Genomic DNA, 22759 nt, shown 5'->3' with positions numbered 1-22759 from the left:
TGTGTGTGTGTGTGTGTGTCAGCTTTGATACGGTATAACACATTCCCCGTAATTACTTTCACTCATTAATGGACTCATCAATAAATCATGCTCAGGTGCAAATAAACAGACACACACACACACACACCTTACCTAGTTGTAATATACAGAGTAATCAGCACGCCACTAAATAAATCATAAACAGTCTTCCACAAGCTCATACACACCAACACACACACACACACACGCTCTTCATGATACAGTAATACACCTACTAATCAGCCACTAAATAAATCAGAAACACGATCGCCCTGACATTCTCCACATTCCCCCAAAAAACATACACAACACAAACACACGCTGTAAAGTGTGTATGATTCATTTCCTCGGCAGTCCTCGCTTCTGCTGTCTCCTCTCTGATTGATATATGAGCAGTGGCCCTCCACATTTCACCTGCTTTTTATTCAGCACTGATTAAGTGTGTGAGTGTGTGTGTGTGTTTACCTGTTAGCATGTGTGTGAGAACGAATTACTTTACAAGTAAATATATCTGCTTTCATTCACACACACACCTTCTCTCCCTTTCCTGTTCTCCCCATTTTCATTTCAGTCTGCCCATCTGTCTTTTTCTTTTTCCCTCCCCCTCCCTTCGTTCCCGCATTCCTTCATTCTCGATCAGAGGAACAGGATGATCAAATGGAAGCCTGGAGGAAACCAAAGCCATGTTGTAAGGCAAAGCAGCACAGGTAAAATGACTGTGACAGGCCTATCTCAACCTCCCCTCATCAGCAACAATCACAACACCCAGGAAGTGAGCCAGAGACAGAGACAGAGACAGAGACAGACAGACAGACAGACAGACAGACAGACAGACAGACAGACAGACAGACAGACAGACAGACAGACAGACAGACAGACAGACAGAGAGAGAGAGAGAAGTGGATTAGGAAACAACAAGACAAAAGAATAAAATAATATGGAAAGGAAGGAGAGATAAGACAGGTAAGAGAATTAACAGATGAATAGAGAAAGGGGATGAAAGGAAAGACATGGCATGGCATGAGTGTGGTTTAAGTGAGAATAGAAAAAAGTGAAGGAAAGATAGAACTTGAAAGTTTTACTATCAAGATAAGCTTTTTGGATGGATTCCACTTTGTATGATGGGACACTACACATGGAAGAGAAAACGCACCTCCGTAAACATAAACCAACGTCAGCAAGCTTCTCCCACTCGCAGACAGAGCCATATGAAGGCTACACAGAACCCTTCACACCTCAGGTTTCCCTGAGCCTACAAAAACAAGACAACAGCCCATCATCTGCAACAAAACAGACTTTATTGACTAGGGTGGGTTCTTGTGTTATGGTCAGTATGATGGCAAAAAACCTCAAAAACAAACAAACAAACAAAAAAACAAAACAAAAAAAATAAACAGAAAGTCACATGTCACAAAGAGGTGTGCATTTACAACATTATTTGGCTATCGCTATGGTTACAGTAACAACCTTTTTTTCCAGGAATTTTCAGACAGGAGTTGCACATAATGTAGCCCAGGTCGTTAACGCGACATAGGCCTGGGGTGTACCCCCCCTCCCCTCACACACACAAACACCCCTCACAGCAGAATCAAACATTTAACACTGATTTTCAAACAAACAGACGAGTCATCAAATAAAAATACAATACATCTATGAAAACTGTATTAGTGTGGTATTTGGAATGCAGTCTTCTGTATAAACAATATTTATCATTGGTATTCAACATTGGCTAGTTTCAAAGAAAAACAAACAAACCCCAAAAATAATAGTTATTATTATTTGGAAGGTACATGTCTATTCACAGTCTTTTATGCTCTTTTTTTTTTCTTTAAAGATAGCAACGATGGGGGAGGAAAGCAGGTATGATCACTGTTTTGGAAATGGCATTAAGCTTACTGTTTGTTGTCATTAAAGCTTAGAGAAAAAGCAAATTTCAGCATGCATCTTAGTATCAATACAAAACTACATTAGCAGCAAGTCGTATGTCTTCAAAGATCAGACCTGGAAACCAACCAAATTAAAGAAAGAGACAGACAGAAAGACAGACTGACCGACCAAGAAAATAACTGTTGGTCACAGCAAAGTTAACAAAGAGGTTTTTTTTTTAATCTATCTTACAAACTGCAATGGCTCTACACTGGTGCTACCCCATACCACAAGCACTAGGGCTCTTTTGGTTTTTGGTTTTCATGTTATTTCGCAAATGAAGACACTGCTTTTCCTTATAAATAAGCACAAACAGTGAACTAGCGCAGACTGAGTCATCTAAAATCATGTTTTCTATTTTGTTAAAAGCAATAACATATCAAGTATAAAGAAGTGTTTTATTTGTTTGCACCATTGGTTAAAGTATTTCGTCTTTGGATCTTCCTTTAAAGCAATACTGTTGTTGTTATTATTATTATTATCATTATTATTATTATTATTATTGAAATGATAACTGTAGAAATTAATTGGAAATGAGCTACTGATCTGTAACACAGGAAGAGATGTAACTATTTCTTTAAGGGTCAACAACAACGACAAATAAAAAAATAAAAACAATCAATTAACATTAGATGGGTGATGAGGCAGTGGACCAAAGAGCTGTAGAGGAAACGTTTCTCCTCCTCTCTCTCTCTTCTCTATCCACCTCTCCTTATCCACCCAGCTAACTGATGGGCCAGTCTTGTGGGGACTCCGAATCCCATCATGCCCTTTTTCTGCGGTCCCATCATGCGGAGTGTGACTTCGCCTCATCCCCTTAAAAAAAACCCGGTGAAAATTAAATGTCGATGCGTTGAGCTCTAATGTGGCAAAGAGTGACGCTCTGAGCTGCCAAAAGGTGACAGAGCAAGGCTTCAACTAAGTGCATAATTGTAAAATAATCGTGGGAATGTCCCCTGTTCTCCCCCGCCTCGTGATGACTAAGTGGAGGCGCACCCTCTCCGCTACACCGTTAGGGAGTAGGTAGTTCTGGCTGTGGCTTTCTAAAAAGCTCTGAGCTGGCTGGAAAAGTGCTACACAAATCAGAGTCGAGTCGAGTCGAGTAGCGGCTGGCAAGACGAGGTGAGGGGCAGAAAAGAATAGGGGGCTGCAGAATGAGGTTTTTAAAGTAGACACTCCTCCCCCTCCTCAGAGTGAGCTAAACGACATCCACTGAAGTGCCTTTTGGAGTTGGACAATACAAAAGCTAAATATACGGGTTTTCCTTCCTACCAAACAGTTAAAATTCAACAATCTACGCAACACCAAAAATGTTCATACATGTAGCTATCATAAAACACAGAGGCTTTCTTTAAAAAAAAAAAAAAAAAAAAAATCAACCATTCAAGTCTGCATTTCTCTTTGTTTTTAGGGTAAAGTTTAAGTCCTAGGTCAAAATAAAACCAAAATGCGTACATTTATAAGACTAGTAATGCTTTTCCAACTTTAAGAAAAAAATAGGACTTAATATTTCCCTTCTTTTTAACACTTACATTTTAGGCTTAAAACATTTTCTCTTTGTATTTTCAAGAACAGAATTTATACAATGAGTTCCATACGAGAACCAAGTTACCAGCCGTTGACCTGAGAGGAGACACCATTACAATACATCATTATTTTAGCAAGCCATTGGTACAGTTTTCAAACACTTGGAGGGAGACTGCTTCGCCATGAGTCTGTATGTGTGTATGTGTGTGTGTGTGTGTGTGTGTGTGTGTGTGTGTGTGTGTGTGTTGTGTCTGTGAATGTGTGTGTATGGATAAGTTCTCTCGTTCTGAATTATGGCATTAAGTTAATGTGCTATTACATGTACGCTACTCAAAAATTAAGAACACACTTTGAATCAATTGTTCGTTTGGTGGGGATCCGCTCAGGGAGAGCAGGTTTTTTATACAACACTCCAATTTCACTTTAAAAACGTAACTGCATAAGTCTTTGTAGTGTTCATACTGTTTACGGTAGATGGATGATAATCAGCATGTTAAATGGCAAAGAAAAACATTCGACTGACGCATATTATTTTTTGGTTACGAGCATTGGAATTGCAGTTAGTTTTCTTCAGATATCAGTCAGTTTAAACATTTTTTTTCTCTTACTGTTAAGTGAACTCGTTCATCTCTTTGTGTTCCTCAAACATCCACACTCAAAAAGCTTTTACTTCTTTGCAGTAGTTCTTTTTTGTCTTCTTTTTTGTCCTTTTCTTGTCTCTCTGTCACATTCCCAGCGAGTCTGTTCCAACACAAGTGAAGTCGCTGCCATTGCCATTGGCGTTGCCACTGCCGTCCTGCCGGGAGTTTCCCCCCAGTGGGTCCTCCTCTGGCAGGGTGGGACTCTGTCTCTCCAGGGGCTTCTCCATGGCAGGGGCACGGGGCGTCCCACCATTGGGGTCTGTTGGCATCGAGGAGCGAGCGCTAGAGGGTCTCGCCAAGCTTGAGGTAACCGTTGAAGGCGAGGAGGGAGTTTGGTTGCAGAAGGAGGCCAGGGTACGAGTGGTGTCTGGCGACCCCGATAAAGCTGTCGAAAGGTTGGGCGGGGAACATAGTCCGTCTATGGTGGAGGGGTGGGAGGAGGAAGAGGAGGAGGAGGATGGAGGAGTCAGCGTGGACAGAGGGGCAGGCTGTGAGGTAGATGCCATGGCGGAGTCAGGAGCGCAGGTTGCGGTGTGAGGTAACACGTGAGTGGCGTGCTCTTTGGCGTTAAGTCGCTCCGCCGCGCTGCGCTTGTGCTGTGGGGACTCCAAGTGGCGGCAGAGGGCTTCACCATCGTCTGCGTTGAGCGTGACGTCGCAAGCCAAGCAGTCATACAACCGACCACCTTTCCCCTGCTCTCCACCTTTGACTTTGGGGACGACACCCTCCCGCAGGAGAAGATGCTCATCCATGTTTCTGACTTTAGAAGGTTTGTTACCCAATGGGGATGACAACTGATCAGATGAAGTGGAGGGGGATGCTTTGCCACAGGAAGGATCTTTGCGCTCCCTAGCTTTCACTGTGTCTTGGGAAGGCTGTTTGGAGTCAGCTTTGGCCTGGGAGTGGGCTTTTGGTTTCTGTGTCTGCTGCTGCTGGAGCTGCAGGTGCTTCTGCTGTAGTGCCCCCTGGAGGCTCTGTTGGTATTGCTGGTATTGCTGGAGAATGGAACCTTGGGACAAGCCCATCAGGGCTTGGGACAGGGCAGCTGGACCATAAGGAAACAGGCCCTCCATGCCATATATGGGCTGCAGGTAACCTCCAGGAAGAGCCCCTGGGATCTGAGGAGGGAAGTATGAGGGAAAACCAGGCATGAAGCAAGGCAGGAAAGGGTTAGACAGGAAGGCTGCTGGATCTGCACCACCCCTGGCTGCCTGTAGGGCTTGAAGCTGCGCTGGATCCATCACAAACTCCATGCCAGGTTTTGGAGTGGAGGTTGTTGGGGCGGAGGGGTCTTGTTTGTCGGACTTTCGGGGGGTGGACGAGGTGGAGGGGGCAGGGGGTATGGAGGGCTTCTCCTTGACCTTCTCTTTCTCACTCTTTTCAGTGCCGTTCTCTTTGGGGCGCTCAGGCTGTAGTTCTGGCTGTTTGGTCTTTGCAGTAGAGGCAGAGGTGGCCATGCTGACTTTGGAGTTGGATGGAGTCGATGAAGAGGAAGAGGTGGTGGTTGGCTTGGTGGGTAATCCACTGGAGGACACGCTGGGAGACAGACTGCTGGGACCTGCTGCTTGAAAGAATGATGAAAGACAGAAAAGAAAAATACAACACTGCAAGTTAGATCACAGTATTAAACATATCATACAAATTGGATTAATATAAAATGAGACATACCTATATGAGGCGAGTTCAAGCTGCTGGCACTGCAGACTCCTGGCATGTTTTGAAGACCAGGGTACATGGATGAGAGGTTTAGAGCCTGGAGTGTGGCAGGGTCAAATCTTTGATGTGGAGCCATACCCAGGACCTCGTTGGACTTCTTCAGATGGTCCATCTCCTGCTGAGCCATCAGCTGGCGAACCGTACTCGGATCAAAGTAGTCTCGCTCCTTGTCCATTTGACTACCCACTGCTTCTTTCACCTTGGCTACATGCGCCTGGGAAAATACGTGGTCACGAACAGAGAGGCAGCTGTTGTACTTGACAGCGCAAAGGGTGCATTCAGTCTTTGGTGCCTCACTCTGGGATGGCTCACCACCAAACTGCTTTGCCAAATTCAGTTTCGCTTTCTTCTCCTTGGCACGGGCATTCTGGAACCACACCTGGACTACTCTCTTGGCCAGCCCGATGTGATTGCCCAGGGCTTCACACTCCAGCATGGTGGGAGTCTTGTAGTCGGTGAAGCAGGCCTTGAGCACTTTCACCTGAAGGTTGCTGAGCTGGGTACGGTAACGCTTGGGACCGGATCGCTCAATGTTATCTCCACTTTGGCTCCCAGAGGTTCCAGGGCAGGGGGAAGAAGGGTCTGCAAGGCTAGAACTCTCACTGTAATCCACCATCATCTCGTTGTCATAGTCCTTTGCATTGAAACTCATGGCAGGACTCACTAAGTCTGAGGACATCAGGTCATCATTGTCACAGGAAAAGGCCCTGTCAGTCATTTGCGCGAGGATGTCACTACCTCTGTGTTTGGACTCAGAGGTGTCTCCACCTTCCTCACCCATGGTAGCATCAGTAATTGATGTATTTACTGAGGAACAGTCATCGTTGTCGAATTTGCTTAGATCATATGACTGACTGAGAGAGGAACTTGATGGACCATCAAAGTCATCAGATCCTTCCATCTTGAACCTCGGGCTGGAGCTGTGATGATGGGACGAATCGGTGCTCTTGTTAGCAGGAGACAGGGCAGCTAACTGACTGCTCCAGGAGCTAGAGAGCTGTAAATTGCCTGACATTTCTGGCCCATCCATCTTCATTCCTACTTGATCCGAAAGCATGCCGGACATCGAGAAACTATAGCCGACGCTTTTGGCTTCATGCCAGTGGCGAGAGCGAATGTGGGCATCAAGGGCAGTCTGTGCTTTGAAGAGGGCTCTGCAGAATGGGCATCGACGATGAGCCTGGGCTGGACCCAGTGCTCGAAACTGGCCTTTCCTCTCTCGAGCTCTTGTGTTTTGGAACCACACCTGGACCACCCTCTTTTTGAGGCCCACCTCATTGGATATCTGGTCTAGCATCTTTCGGGTGGGATTGGAGTCCAGCAAGTACTTCTGGTAGAGAACCTCAAGCTGCTCTGGAGTAATGGTTGTCCTCATACGTTTGTCGCGATGCTGTTCGTCACCATTGTTCTCCCAGTCGTTCTCCATGGGGCTGGTGCTGGCCTTCTCCTCCAGCTTCCTCTTCAAGGAGTTTATAGTGGCACTGGGCATGGGTGAGGAGGAAATCGAGCTGGAGGGGATCTGTGGAAAGGCGCTGGAGAGGAGCTGACTGGCCAGAAGTGTGTTGCTGGGATCGAACAGCATGAAGGGCATGTCTGTCGGTCGATCGAGGAACTGTGGATGGACAAACTGGTTCTGATTGGCCAGGAGGTGCAGCTGCTGGTGCTCCTGCCAGCTCTCGAAGGAGGGGAAACCGAGTTTGCACTGGCCACAGTGGAAGGGAGTAACAGGCTGGGTCAGTCTTGTTTGCTGTGAGGTCTGGGGGCTTGACACAGTGTTGAGACTGGTACGGGTGCTCTCTGAAGAAGCTGGGCTCGTCTGGGGAACAGAGGGGGAGAGCTGCTGCTGTTGCTGTTTCATGGAAGAGGAGGGTTTGGGACTGCTTGCGTGTCCTTTCTCTTTTTCCTCTGCCAACAGCTTGTGATGGTGAGTCTCCAGCTGTGGCTCTTTCTGGTGCAAGGTGGCAGAGCTGCTCTGGTGTGGTTTGGAAAGGTTAGGTGCTTCTGCAGTATGAGATGACCTCTCTCTGGGGGTTTCAGAGATGCTAGCAGCACTAGCATCATTACTATCAGCAGGTTTCACATTGTGGGTAGAGGTAGACTCAGCAGTGAGGGTTGAACTTGAACAGGAGAGGGTTGGGGTATGAGAGGTTGAGGATGCAGAGGAGCTGTAGTATTCATTCCTGAAGTCGTTTGAATCCTCATGACTGTCATATCTGGTATCATCTTCTTCATCCTTGTAGCACATCTTCTTCTGATGCTTGATGAGGTCAAATATGCGTTGAAAGACCAGGCTGCACTTCTTGCACTGATAGCTAAGGTTGGGAGTCCGAATGTAGCGGTCGTTGGACATCTCTCGTCTTTCGCTGCTCTCTTTGGCACCCTCACCTTGGTTCTCGTAGTTCTTGCGAGCCTTTTGACGAGCATTCTGGAACCACACAACAATGACACGAGTAGGAAGGCCCAGCAGGTTGGAGAGCTGCTCAAATTCATCATCTTTTGGGTAGGCATTGGCATCAAAGAAATCCTGCAGGACCCTCAGCTGGTAGTCAGTGAAGCGAGTCCTTGAGGACCTCTTGCTCCCATAACATTCATACCTCTGAGGCTCAGGGCTTGGAGGCCTGGAGTCTACCTTAGCATCTTCCAGAGTGGTGGTTGGTGGGTTGTTGAAGTTGTAAGGAGAGTCCTTGTTGCGCTGACGTTCTTTAAACAGTGTATTGCGGAACCAGTGCTTGATCACTTTCTGAGGCAGGCCGGACTTGTCTGCCATCTCTTTGATCTGGTCTTCATTTGGAGAGTTGTTGATGTCAAAGTACTGGCGAAGCACGCTTAGCTGCTCATCAGTGATGCGCGTTCTAGGACGCTTGCCTTGCTGCTGCAACAGGGCGGGACTGAGCTGTTGCTGATAGAGCTGAGCCAGGTCATGGGTGAGACCAACGTCCATAGCAGGCATGGAGCCAGGAACCGGAGGGGGAAGTGTTTTCAAGGGTATGGGCTGCATCATAAGAGGAGGGAAAAGTGGAAGGTCCACAGGCAAGGAGAGAGGAGGTGGAGGTGGGAGAGTGGGTGCTTTTGGCAAAGGTGCAGAGACTGTTGGAGGAGCAACAGTTGGAGTTGAGGGAGCAGAGCTTGGGGTTGGAGGCTGCTGGCTTGGCTGGGAGCTGGGAGGTGTGGGTGGCTTCGGGGGAGGTGGTGGTGGAGGAGGTGGAGGAGTAGGGGAAGACTCAGGAGTGAGAGACCTCAAGGGGTACTGCTTGTCATACTGATCCCTGTAGTCTTTGGCAAACTTCTCAAGTGATTCAATAGGAAAAACAGTCTGGTGGACATGCTCCTGATGGCTCTTCAGTATCAGGGTGTTTGAGAACAGCTTGTGACAAGCCACACACTTCAGCTTTCCCTGCAGGGGATCCACTTCCTTTGAATCAGACTCGCCAACAGCCATAGCTATGTTTTCAGAAAACTTCCTCTGCACCCTCTGCTTGCTCTCATTAAACTGCATGACCAGCTCAAAACCAATGTTCTCCAGCAAAGCCCTTGAGGCATTATCAGAGGCATCATGGGAAATCCTGGGTGGCAGGAATCCTACTTTGACCTCTTTCCCAGAACTCTTTGCCTCTTGACTCTCCCCGGTGTTGCATTTACCAGCATCTTGCTTTTCCGTGGGCCTGATATTTGTGCTCTCGGCCTCTTCCTTCCTGTGCTGCTCAGGCACAGCGGTCTCAGTATGAATTTTAGGTGTCTGAGCTTTTCCACCATCTTGATGAGAGATAACGTTGCTGATAGCGTGGGACACTGTTGGAGTTTGCTGCAGAGGAGGTCTTGTGAGGTCCTGCTGCGAGGTGCTTATGCTCGGCTTTTCTTTCTGTGCCACCGATGCCTCACTTGGGCTTGGGCCAAGCTGGGAAGCAAAACCTAGACTGGCAGAGTTGGCGAGATTCAGAGCCGCATTTTTCAGTTCCGCACTCAGCTGGAAGTCCCCACCAGGGATGTAAAAGGGAAATAGCAGCTGCTGTTGCTGCTGGAGTGGAAGGAGAGCTTCCGGTGTCATGGGGAAGTGCTGCAGGAGCGTTGGGTTGAACAGGTGGGACTGGAGGAGTGCTGCCTTCTGCTGCAGCTCCTGCTGCAGATGTACTTGGGCTTGGGCTAGCTGCTGCTGCTGAAGAAGCTTCTGCTGCTGCTGCTGTGCTGTGGAGGCTATGATATCTGCTAGCCTCTTCCTTTTAGCCTCGTGGCTCTCAGAAAGGGAAGAGTGGCTGGCAGCTTGGCCTGCAGTGGTATACAGGGCATCACTGCTCTGTTGGCCTCCCAAATGAGCATGAGCAGTTGAGCTAGAGGCTGAACTTGTGGCTGTGGCAAATTTCACAGCTGTAGCAGAACTAAGGGAAAAGCTGCTGGAGGATGAGCTAGTGCTAATTGAAGGAGTGTTAGCAGAGGCAGGACTGATAGAAGGGTCTACTTTGGCAGCACGGGCTTTGGTCTGGTGCAGGACTGACCTCATGTGGATCTCCAGAGTGGAGCTCTGGCTGTAGGCCACATTACAGGTGGAACACTTGAAAGGTTTGTGATCGGTGCTGCTGACGGACTCAGGGACTCCTGCTGTGGAGTCCTGGAGTGAACGTTTGACTTTGTGGAGGTGAGACACAGAGTTGTAGTGTACCAGCAGGATGTTCTTCTGTGTGAAGGACTCTTTGCACACTGTGCACTTGAAGGGTCGTTGCGGGTCCAGAAACTTCTCCATGGTGAGGTTGGTGGCTTTCCTAAATGGCAGATTCGCTCGCTTCATCTCACTCGCGGCATCCTCCTGCTGCACCAGCCCAGAATCACCACCACTACCGTTGGAGCTCTGTTTTTCCTCCAGGTCAATCTCATCTCCGTCCTTCATGCAGTCATCCCCGAACAATCCCTGCTCTTCTCCGAGTGTTGGGTCACCCATGGCGAGGGCGTCCCCATTCATGAGCAGCCCCCCGTAGAGCTGCTGCAGCTGGGCCTCGCTCAATTCCAGGTGGCTGGTCTCCAAGTGCTTGCGCAAGGCCTGCAAGCTGCGGAAGCTGCGCTGGCACAGGCAGCACATTGTGGCCGCACGGATGGCGTGGTACTGTGAGTGCAGCTGAAGCTTCTCAGGGGTCTTGAACGCCAGGCTGCACTGGCCGCAGCGGTATTTGTAGACGTGGCGGTCTGACACTGGCCCTGGGCTCTTCTGGTTGTTGTGAACCTCGCTGATGTGAGCCTGCAGGGAGGTGGAGGACTTGAGGACTTTGCTGCAGCCCTTCTGCCAGCATGGGTAGGCGGCGGTGTTTTCCTTGGTGGACTCTGCATCCTCCAGGGGTGATCTGTGAGGTTTGGGGACCTCAGAGTTTGGTGATTTCCCTTTATCAGGGTCTGCCTTTGAGTCTTCTGTAAAAGAACCAGACATAACCATTGAAATGTCATTTCTTTTTACATTTGTAATAGAAAATCATAACAATATTGATTAAAATATGCAATATCTTAAAACAAATGTATGACATTATGTGGATTATTATCTATGAAATATCATGTTTTGTTGAAAAAATTACTCTGTGTGAAAATTAAAAATAGGACTATGTAATTATAAGAATGGAAGACAAACCGTGTAGTTTCTTTGTGTTATCGGTGCTCGAGTTGGAACCCTCCTTCTCTGGGTTGGGGACTGGCGTAAACATACTGGCGGGCAGCACGTCGGAGGCAATCACCTGACCAGAGAGACCATAAAGGGCTGGTGAGCATTAATTAAACGGCAGTACCTTAGAGATGCCATTAGCCCGACGGTAGTAATGTCTGATTTACGGGCTTGTCTCCTGTGCCCTTAGATAGAGAGAAGTCGACGTGCATTAAGGGCAGGGAAGAGGACCCCTCACGGCCCCTCCAAGATGGGGGTCTCATCTCGGGAGAGGCCCTCCATCAGGGTCAGGGGTCAAGTGTGACAGGAAGCTCTCCACAGTCAATCACAACACGTTTAGTGAAATAAGGATCAAAAAGCCACATCATTTTCACTCTCCTCTCCAAGGGGGCTTTTTCAAAAAAATGGCAAATCAATAAAACCTGCATCCGGTTGCAGAGGGTGACAAAGGGAAGAAAGAGAGAGAGAAAATAAAAGAGAGAAAGGTAGACAGTGGGAAAGGTAGAGGTACAGATTTTGAACGAGACACAAGAGGGGAATAAAGGGGAGACACAGAACAGACTAAAATGGCTGACATTTCCATTACAAAGGGGAGCGTTTCCAGAAGAGGGTTTCATTATGCGTCAGGAGGCAAACACAGGGAGCATCTCAAGGTCAGTTTTAATTTAGAGCACATAATTGGCAAGCACAGTTCATAACAGCAATCACCTAGTCCAGGCTCAGAATTAATGAAGCACAATTATTTTCATGACCCTATCACGGAGAGGGGGAAGCAGGGAGAGGGGGAGAGGAGAGAGAGAACAATGTAGAGTGACAGGAGAGAGGGAGTAAGAGATGGAGGAAAGAGAGAGAGAAAGAGGTTGATAGGGGTGAATGAAAAGAACAGTCAAGAGGAGGGGATAAAAGAATGCTACAATGATGGAAGGAAATAAGGGGTTTTACTTTCAGGACTGTCTGCTGCCACAATACAAATAGCAATTTCATTTATTCTGTTTTTTCCACTCATTTTAAAAAGGCTTTTTGCTTTTTAATTATTTTTTTTCTGCCTTGTCTTGTTTGGTTCTCAGCAAATGAGTTGCTCAATCAAACTGAATTCTGCTTTGCTCTCTGACCAGCATACATCCAACCACAACAAAGTGTCTCTGACAGAGAGACATACACCTTATAACACAGTACACATGTAGTTGAGCTCTTTAAAAAGTGATGATGTGCACACACAAGCAAATGCAACACGCACGCACACAGACACGGACACGCAGCAGACGCACACACACACACCCAGCATGGTTGGTCTTCCAAACCGATTGGATAGTGATAACGTTTACAGGAAACAGGAAACACATACATGCGCGCACACACACACACACTGACCGTGTTGATGAGCTTGTTGGTGCAGTCAGAGGTGACGTTGTGCACGTGCGTCAGGTGCGTGCGCAGAAGCGAAACGCTGCCGAGCGTGTCACGGCACAGTGGACATCTCAGCGTAGGCTGTAGGGAATGCTGGGTCATCACGTGACCCCGCAGGACGCCTAGGTCCGAGTGGCTGAAGCGACAGAATGGGCACTGCAGCATCTGAGCCAAGGGAGAGTCAGAGGAAAAAGGACACATTCAGTAAATGGTATACATGGGTCACACTTTACTTAGGGTCTCCTATAGACAGATCTACAGATGATCCGATAACACACAAAATATCTGCTGACACTTTGTTAATAATAATTTATGGTTAAGGTTAGGTATACGTGTTGGGTTTGGTTTAAGATGATGTACAGTAAAGATCAACAACCATTTTAAAGACTGAACTTGAATGTCTACAAACCATCTGTAAAGTTTCTGTAGGTGGGACGTAAAGTGTTACTAATTAAGAAAACAAGAGAGAGGGAGAGAGAGAGTGTGTGTGTGTGAGAGTGTTCTTCAGGCCCTCACTTGTTCAGTGGACGCTGGCTCAGTTCGTGGCTTCTTTAAGGAAGGAGGGCTGTCGGTCACGCTTGCCCGAGAGCTGGGGCATTTGGGTGGGGGAGAGTCGTCATTATGGTCCCATTCCCCATCCGATGAGCCTGCAATGAACAACACAAACTCTTTACTGCGTCTGCAATTTTTCTGAGCACATACACGTACTCACAGACCTCCCCCCTCAACACACACACACACACACACACAGTGTTAAGTGTGGTAAAACATGTGAAGTCATGAAACAAAGTAAATAAAATCAAATGTGAAATGATCTATGTAGGCCAAAGTCTCCACAATAACCATCAGGCCCTTTCGTTAATGCTTTACTTTTATTATTATAGCGTCCAAGTACAATAGAAGACACAGTGAGGGGCTTGATGGATCATACCTTGAGAATAAATACGATAATCCGCTTTAGACACATTTATTCTACCAAACAAGTTCAGTTTTAGGGAATTCAGACATACTAATCTTGTGCCAGTTTAATTCCATACCTAAGACCTTACATATAAAGAGTCTCCTTCCCAGAAGCATTAAAACCATATGATATGCATGATTGTTGTACATAATTTCTAACCAACTGACAAAAAATAACATTAAATGTTAACATTATTGATGTATCTCTCTTCATGTGATAAGTAAGACATTGTTTCTGTTTTTCTTTTTCACTATGTAAACGTTTGTTACTATGTGAAATATCCAGACCATGGGAGATTAGAAGCATTGGAAAAAAAACTGAAGGAAGGGATTCCATCCGGTTTACTGAATGGCTAACAGAGCATGCCAGAGACTAGTGCAGATCCACTGCACCCAACAGACGCTCACAGTCACTCACTCACACACACGGTCACTTCATTAACCTGTCTGTTCCCATCAGGACTAATGGACAGGTGATTCGGCCACTGAGTGCAGTCCTAAGTCCTATTAGGATCTAGCCCACACACACACACACAAACACACACTCTAACACCCTTTGACACACAGGCACACACACACACATACAAATAATAGGAAAATGCTGATGCTTAAAATTTAATGTGGTTGCAAATATCCTACTACCAAACACACCTTAACACACTGACACACCCTCAAACACAAAAACTGTGTGACGACACTTCTGAAAAACAAACCACCCTCACCCCATGCCTTACCTGAGCCTCGACTTGTCTCCTTTTCTCCCCCTTTTACAGAGGTTTTGGTCTGCTCCTCCTGCTCTGCAGAGCCATCAGTCGCAGCCTCCACTTCACTCTGATCTCCTGGAGGGGGGAAGGGGACACAAAACAAAACCAAATTATTATTTTTCTGAATAACAAACAGGTTTTTTCATGGTAACTTTGATGAAAGCCAGTGAATCCCACAGAGAAAGCAATACAAAAGGTAATCTGCACTAAGGCTCTTTGCCTTGGTGCTTTTGTGCTGAGAAGCTGCAGGAACATAATTTGACCCATAGGGGTCACCCTCTACATGCATGGATGAGCAGCCTCGAATGAGGATGAGCGGGAGAGGAGAAATGAGGAGAAATACAAACAGCTTCAAACAACCGTCAGCAGGCACACACACACACTCTCACACACATTAAGACAAACATCACAACCCCCTCTAAATGGGATATCAGTCAAAAAGGCTCAGTCAAATAAGTCAGCATAAATTCTGTTTCACCATGTTGCCAAAAAAAAAATACAAAATTGAGCGAACATGTGTACACAATGCGAACACACACACACACACCTTTTCAACTTGACACAGATGTAATTTTCAAGCAGTACACTGGAGATGTTTTAACACATCCTGTCGCCTGACCACTCCTCAGTGTGTTATACATCTCCACGATTATGGGACGATGTGTGTGTGCATTTGTGTGTGTGGGATGGGGTTGATCGGCTGGGGAGAGAAGGGGTGGGGTGAGGTGGGGGGGTCTAAAGCTTAGACTTAATAACAAACAGCAGGGGATACTCTCAGCACCCCCCCACACCTCAAAACCACCCCCCACTCCATTCTCCATGGCAATTGTACAGAGAGAGGGGGGGTAGAGGGAGAGAGAGAGAGAAGGAGAGAGAGAGAGAGGGAGGGAGGGAGGGAGAATAAAAAAGAGCGAGAGAGCAAAAGAGAGAAGCCTGGCCTCCACAGTAACTCTTAATTTGACCCCCTAGGGCTTACTGGCCACTTCGCCAGAGATAATGCCCAGGAAAGGTCACTAGGGGTCAGGCCGACAGAATCCATTTCAGGGCCGCGTCCCCCATGTCACGCCTCGGCTCTCTGGGCATCAACGACGCTCATGAAAATAACAAGCGATGCGGCGTATGAATAAACCACCACGGCTTACACAGCAAATCATACACACGGTGTCAGGGCAATTTGGCTTCTCTGACCTTTTGTCGGATGACAAAGTTGGATCACAAAAAATCCGTCTTTTGCTTTGTTCTTTTACAGACATTTACTACAGTCAGGCCTAATTGCACATTACCTAAATGGTGTATGTTGTTGCATTCCCTTGAGTAACACACACACACAGACACATTAGCTTTTTAAGGCAGTAAAAGCATTATCTGTAAAACATACAAATGATCTTTTTTAAGACATGATGAAGTTGTCCTACAATCTCTTCCACTCTATATCCCAATATGCCATTCAAAATGAGCGGTCCCATTTTGAGACACAGGAAGATGTGTATGGAAGAATGTTCTATAGGGTGTGTGTGTGTGTGTTTAGTGAGCTTACTGCAGAATGAGCATTCAGCTGCATCTATGCCTTCTAGGGGTAAACATCATACACAAAAGGCCTCCATGCACACAAAGACCCTTTACACACACACACACACACACACACAGGAAGGACCAATGCTGCTGTTCTTTCGCCGCCTGTGTTCATGTTCAAACTCTTTAAAAGGGTGCACACACACACACACACACACACACACACACACACACCTCCAGGCAAAAGGTTTAAACTTCACTGCACAGAAAGAAAAGACAGGGGATGAGGAGCTCTGCTTTAAACTCCATTCTTCTCCCCCCCTTCCCCCCTCTCTGCCATTTTGCTTTCTTCACGAAGCAATTGTCCACCTCTGTCTGCCTGTGCAGGAGGGAGGGACGACGAGAGGGGGAGGGGGAAAAGAGGGAGAGGGTGGGGAAAGGATGAGAAAAGGAGAAAGAGAGGAGTGTGGAGGAAGGGGGAGAAAGAAAGAAAGAAAGAAAAAAAAATCAAGGTTGTCATGGCAGGGCAATCACAGCCAGGTTGAAGTATGTGCAAGTGACTCGGAAAATGAAAGATGGGAAGACAAAGAGAAGGCTGAGGAGGGAAATGTATGCTGAGTTGCAGACAGAAAATCATAAATTAAAGAAAGAAAGATATAGAGAAAGAATAAATGTAGTGAGAATAAAGAGATGGAGAGAAGAAAAAGAAAAAGCAAAGAAGAAAAAAAAAAAAAATAATGACAGAAAGGAATAAGGATGACGGAAACCAGCAAAAAAGGATTCAAAGAAAGAAAGAAAGAAAGAAAGAAAGAAAGAAAGAAAGAAAAAGAGGGGTATCTTTGCAGGAGCGGTGCTGGAAGCACTGGAGGCGATCTTGGCACCAATTATCCAGACAGGCTATTGATTTTTCATCAGAGCCACACAAGCATGAAACACACAACCTGAAACTGTCAAAGAGCCTTAGCCTACACCTGCTCCGTCTGCAGACAGTACATGAAACCACACACACACAGGCAGTACATGCACCCACACCCACAAAACAAGCCTGTCTGTCTTTGTCTACACACATGCGGTAAACAACACACACACACACACACACACACACACAGCACTGTACATGATGTGCCAAACACACAAACTACGCCACAATACCCCACAGACAGGCTAGGCCAGCCAAAGCCTTTTAGGTTTACATGGGGAGTAATGTGATTATTTTTAAAAAGGTAAGCTTCATATCGCTCCTATTATCATAATAAGGCCTGGCCATTAGCTCCAAAACAGTGGATGTGCTGACGTGGGCATGGAGGGAAAGGGTGTGTGTGGATGCCCCTGACTGCCTGCCCACTCGCCTGTCCACCCCCCTGCCCGTCACATCACTCAGTGATTTGGCTAAAACACAACATGTTAGCTTAATGCTCTCCACCTTAAAATGGTGTTAGCTAAATGAGAGATTAGCCTGAGTGTACTGCTGACTCTACAAACACAAACACACACACACACACACACACACACACACACGAGAAATGATAAGGTAAGCATCAACTTTTTCTGGGTCGCACTCAGTGTCAGAGATTAGCTATTAGCAATTAGCGTAATGGAGTACAATGAGCTCTGAGGATGAGGAGTGTTGGGGGCTGAGGAGAACACACACACAAACAAGTAGACATACAAGGGAACACACACTCAAATACACACACACAGAGAAAAAGAGAGAAAGAAAGAGAGAGTGAGAAAGAGGGAGAGAGAAAGAGAAAGAAAGAAAGAAAGAAAGAAAGAAAGAAAGAAAGAGAGAAAGAGAGAAGAGAGAAGAGAAAGAAGAGAAAAAGAAAGAAAGAAAGAAAGAAAGAAAGAAAGAAAGAAAGAAAGAAAGAAAGAGAAAGAGAGAGAGAGAAAGAGAGAAAGAAAGAAAGAGAGAGTGAGAAAGAGGGAGAGAGAAAGAGAAAGAAAGAAAGAAAGAGAAGAGAGAGAGAGAAAGAAAGAAAGAAAGAAAGAAAGAAAGAAAGAGAAAGAGAGAGAGAGAGAAAGAGAGAAAGAAAGAAAGAAAGGACAGAAAGAAAGAAAGAAAGAGAGAGAGAATGAAGCATTGCTGGGATCTTGAAGAAAATGGCTGACGTTAGACTAATGAACCTGGATGGATAGCTGTCCAGCTTAGCAGAAGTCGTGACAGGGCAGTGTAGTCCATTAAATTGAACATAATAGAGTCAACACTCCCCCTCTCAAACCCAAACACACACAAACACACATGCACACAGTGTGTTCAGTGCACCTCACTTCACTGGTAATCTGGCAGATCAGTATGCTAATGCCCCGCGTCATTGATCTGGCATTGATTTTAAATTAGGGAATGCCCCGGAGTTCCGACAGGGATCAATAGCCCACTCATTCAGAGCCGCCACCCTGACCGGTCGGAGCTATTGGCGTCTCTGATGTTCCGATCGACTAAAGCCACTGTTTATTTAAGCGTGACCAGCTGGAGAACACTTTTCTCGCACACACACACACACACACACACAACACCTTCTGTCAAGTGTGGCAGGATAACTAAAGAGGCTGTGCCTATATCCACAGACTGAGGGACAAGTGGAGCTTGAGTGTGATCTGTGGCATTTGTTACTGAACCGTACAGAAGTGGCTATGACCAGAAAAAGAAAAACAGAACACAATTTTGTGTATGTACTTAATTCATTCGTTTCATGGATGCAAATTGTGAAAATGTAAATTGGACAGGATATCAGGGAATGATAAGCCCTGTAATTTCTCAATATGTGTATGCAGAGTAAATATATGTATGTGTGTGTGCCTAAGAAAGTCCTTGCAGCTGCTTCCTGTTATCGAAGCCGGGTGTCATCACATGGTACCCACAATGCACTGCGGCACAGATAATAGGCTGTCATTATGTGCTCAAGGCTGCGGCGGAGGCCAAGCGTCCAGCAAGCAGCAGGAGCAGCAGCAGCATTCCAGCACGACTGGAACACCTGGCCAGGCGCGGCAGGGCGGCCTCGACACACACACACGTTGTAATTATTCTGAAGGTTACTGGAGCCAGGCCAGTGTGTGCGGGCGGGTGCTAATTATCTGGAGCTGGGGCCCTTTGTGCCTGATTGGACGAGAGAGTGAGGCAGGATGGACAGGGCAGGAGGAGAGGAAAGCGGGACTGTCAACAGAGTGTTTACCAAAGATAGCAGGCTGGGGGTGAACCTGAGTGGGTGTCAATCAGGGACGGAAAGGACAATGTGTTTACTAGTCTCTCACTCACTCTCACACACACACACACACACACACACACACCTCTACGCTCACAGAAACAATTATTACAAGAAGAAAAAGACCAGTCATTAGCGTAGAAGTTCTTTATGCAGTGAGTGGTCTAATGCAAAGAGCTTCGCAGCAACAATCACTCACACACCTTAACCCACCAGTGTGATAAGAGGACGGCGCTTCACTGTGGCCTCTTAGAGATTTGATTGATGAGGGGAAACACACACACAGAGGCAGGACATAAAAGGTGTACATGAACAACACAAAGAAACAAAAAGAACTAAATGAGACAGATCCGCCCCATTTCTCTGGAGTCACCAACACCCTCTCCATCTTCCCTTGGACCAGTGCCTGGTCGAACGAGACCTCTCCCGCATCCCTGGCCACAGGCTAATTGGTGCGGGTTAATTGGTGATGTTTCATTAACCCGTTGCTTGTTAGCGTCTGAGGTCTTTATCGGCAGCATTGATCAGTGCCCGGCTCTCGTTAGCAGAGACCCCACACACACACTAGCTGATGTAACGAGTGTGAATATTGGCATATCAATTAACACAATCAATACCTGGCAAGCGTCTGCCATTCTCCCTGCCCCCGCCTCTCTCTTTTCTCTCTCCACTCTCTGCCCACCCCCTTCTCTCTCCCTCCATGCAGGCCCACAGTAAAGGATAATCGGACCGATATTCAGCTCAATTCACTACTTGAGACAAAATCCACAAGTCTTTCGGCTTCATGCTGGTTTAAAAGATTATGATAGATTATCCCGTGGTTATATGTTGCAATCTGATTTTTTAAGTCCTCAGATCTACTTACAGGACTTCGGTGGTCCAGCAGACACAGAATCAGAAGTGCATTTATTTAACTTGACAGAATTATTTTGCACATAAGAAGAGCTTGATGACGATGTAAGCTAAAGTAGTGTCTGACAGTGAGCCTCTGGTTTAGGCCTAGACTCATGATTGGTGTAAGTAACTGATTATTTGTCATCTGTGCTGTGCAACACATAATGGCCAACACATCATGTGCTATCAGTAATGTCTGCATTCAGAAGGGTGTGTCACTTCTGAAATACACATTTTTTACATTTGAACGAAACATGTATATCTGTCTCTAAATTAAAAATGTATACGTACCTATGTTTTTCCCCCCCCCACACAATTTGTCATTCCATTCCTTTGTTTTAATTTCTTTACTTTTATTGCTGTCTCTGTGTGTATCTGAGTGCGAAGCTGCTTGTCCTCTGGGCTGTAGGTGGAGAGGGAGCTAGACACAGTTCTCTCTAGTGAACCGGCACTGTGTGTAGCGGAGAGGGAGTAGTACACAGGTCGCACTATCGGACCCCCAGATCCCTGCGTCTGGAAATCAAGGCCAGCAAGCCCAAGGCCCAACAGGGGGCTGCATTTACAACCACAGCCTCTCCCTCCTCTCCTCGTCCTCCCTCCCCCTTTCTTTCATTTCATATTTTCTCTCCTTTCCTCAATACATCTCATTCTTTCTCCCTCCCCATATACCCCCCCCTCTCGACAGGGTTCATGTTTGCAGGTGCTCTGCATTTTAACAAGCAGGAAAAATAACATTCCACAGATAGCTCCTGCTCAGCCTGCCTGCGTGACAAATCCTGCTCCGCCGGCCCTCCTCTCCCATTCTCTCCCTTCAGAGTCCCTCATTCTCTCTCTCCCATCCATGTTCTCCCTCTTTCTCTCCCACCCTTCCTGGTCCCTCTCTCTCTCTCTCTCTCTCTCCTCTCCCTCCCTCCCTCCCCCTCCCCTCACATTCTTGGTCTTTCACTCACACTATTTTTTTCCTTCAGGATCGGTCACATTTCTCTCCCTCTCTCTCTGTGTGTTCACACAATGGCGCTTCTTTGACAGGATGCCAGCTTGTCTCTCTGGTGGGCTGGTCATTAGTGGCCCTGAATGTGAGAGCTAATTGTCCCGGCCGCACACTTCTTTTCTTCCGCTCCATATTGGGGCCGCCCCCTGGCTCCCACTCGCTGCCTCTCCCCTCCGCCAGCCCCTCGTTCTCTCCCGCTCCGCTCCATCTTGTTTATCGGTTTAATTCGGCATGTTCACACACTCCCTCTTTGTTGTCTTAAGCAGGCTCCCTGACCTGTCATTAACAGACGCTAATAAAAGGCTTGGCTCAGAGCACGCTGAGGACCCTAAATTACACCCCGGCCCACATGGGCGCAGTCACATGCCAGCCAAAGACGGTAATTAATGTGGAGTGTGGTGTTAAGTTGGCAAAAAAAAAACAACAAACGAAAACAAACAAAGTGGTAAATCAATCAACGTTTAAAAATGAGGATCCCAATGGCTCATCTCACAAGAAATGCCCAGTCAAACAGAAAATGAAAAAGAAAATAACTGAGGTAAACGAAATAAAACATTTAGTGCATGTCTGTTAGTGCCCGTTAGTGCCCGTTAGTGCCCAGTGTGTGTGTGTGTGTGTGTGTTACTGTAAGTGGACATTCTGTATCTTACCTTCGTCTGGTACTGGGGGCTTCCTAACTGTGAAGATGGCACTAAGCTCCTCCTCTTCCTCTGGCAGACCTCTCTGGATTCGCTGGAAGCGCCACAGCCCCTCCCCACGTTGATGGCTGAGCGAATGGGAGTGCTGCACCAGAGAGAGGCTGGATGAAGTGGAGTAGTCACATAGCAGACAGTAGAAGACACACCCCTCATCCACAGCACCGGTTAACTGCTGAAAATACTGAGAGAGAGAGAGCGCGAGAGAGAGAGAGAGAGAGAGAGAGATACAGAAAGAGGGTTATATTTCAGGAGTGTACAGATGACACTAATCTGTGTGAATCCTAATACTTCTCTCTCTCTATCTCTACAGAGAGAGAGAGAGAGAGAGAGAGAGAGAGAGAGAGAGAGACAGAATAGACCAGAGAAGGAAAGGAGAAGAAAGGAGACAGGAGTGCGGAAAGGAGGAGAAGGGAGGAGAAGAAAAGAGGACAAAAGAGGAGAGGTGGTGAAAGGATAGGAGAGCTATCCAGAGCAGAAGACGAGGGAAGAGAGGAGCAGGCTTGTCCTGTTTGACCCTTGCTGAAGTCTAGGTCTCTTTAACACTAAATAATGCAATAACTATTGAACTCCCTTCCCATAACCAAGGCAATGGAATGTAAACAACAGACACATTACAGCTGAGAGGAGGGTAGATCAATGAAGACAGCTCTGCCTCCCATCTCTCTCTCCCCTCCCTCCCTCTCTCTCTCTCTCTCTCTCCGACTCCCTTCTCTCTCTCCCTCTCCCCCTTCCTCTCTCTTTCTATCTGACTCCCTTCTCTCTCCCTCTGCCCCTCTCTTTCTCTCTCTGACTCCATTCTGCTCCTCTTATTCTCTCTCTATCTATCACTCATCTGCACTCTTTTCTTTTAGTGTGCACTGGTTTACT

The 22759-nt window shown here is 46.8% G+C and overlaps 1 protein-coding gene across 6 annotated transcripts in view; it reads right to left on the bottom strand.

Annotated features, from left to right (window-relative positions):
• Positions 1-1299: 1299 nt before the first annotated feature.
• The window catches only part of LOC125302979 (zinc finger homeobox protein 3-like), a 64454-nt gene continuing 42994 nt past the window's right edge, over positions 1300-22759 (bottom strand). For 5 of the 6 annotated variants that reach the window (XM_048256395.1, XM_048256394.1, XM_048256393.1 and 2 more), the window contains exons 3-9: positions 21845-22073; positions 14565-14669; positions 13387-13517; positions 12835-13035; positions 11434-11536; positions 5781-11219; positions 1300-5673 (exon numbers count right to left, since the gene is read on the bottom strand). In XM_048256395.1, coding sequence (XP_048112352.1) covers positions 4196-5673; positions 5781-11219; positions 11434-11536; positions 12835-13035; positions 13387-13517; positions 14565-14669; positions 21845-22073 — 7686 coding nt within the window. In that variant the 3' untranslated portion in view covers positions 1300-4195. The remainder of the gene's footprint in view (positions 5674-5780; positions 11220-11433; positions 11537-12834; positions 13036-13386; positions 13518-14564; positions 14670-21844; positions 22074-22759) is intronic. The other variant, XM_048256399.1, reaches the window with a different exon arrangement.

Source organism: Alosa alosa, chromosome 11 (assembly GCF_017589495.1).
Source record: "Alosa alosa isolate M-15738 ecotype Scorff River chromosome 11, AALO_Geno_1.1, whole genome shotgun sequence".
NCBI classification, from domain to species: domain Eukaryota; kingdom Metazoa; phylum Chordata; class Actinopteri; order Clupeiformes; family Clupeidae; genus Alosa; species Alosa alosa.
The sequence above is the reverse complement of the archived record's forward strand: the minus strand, read 5'-3'. Positions and strand labels throughout refer to the sequence as shown.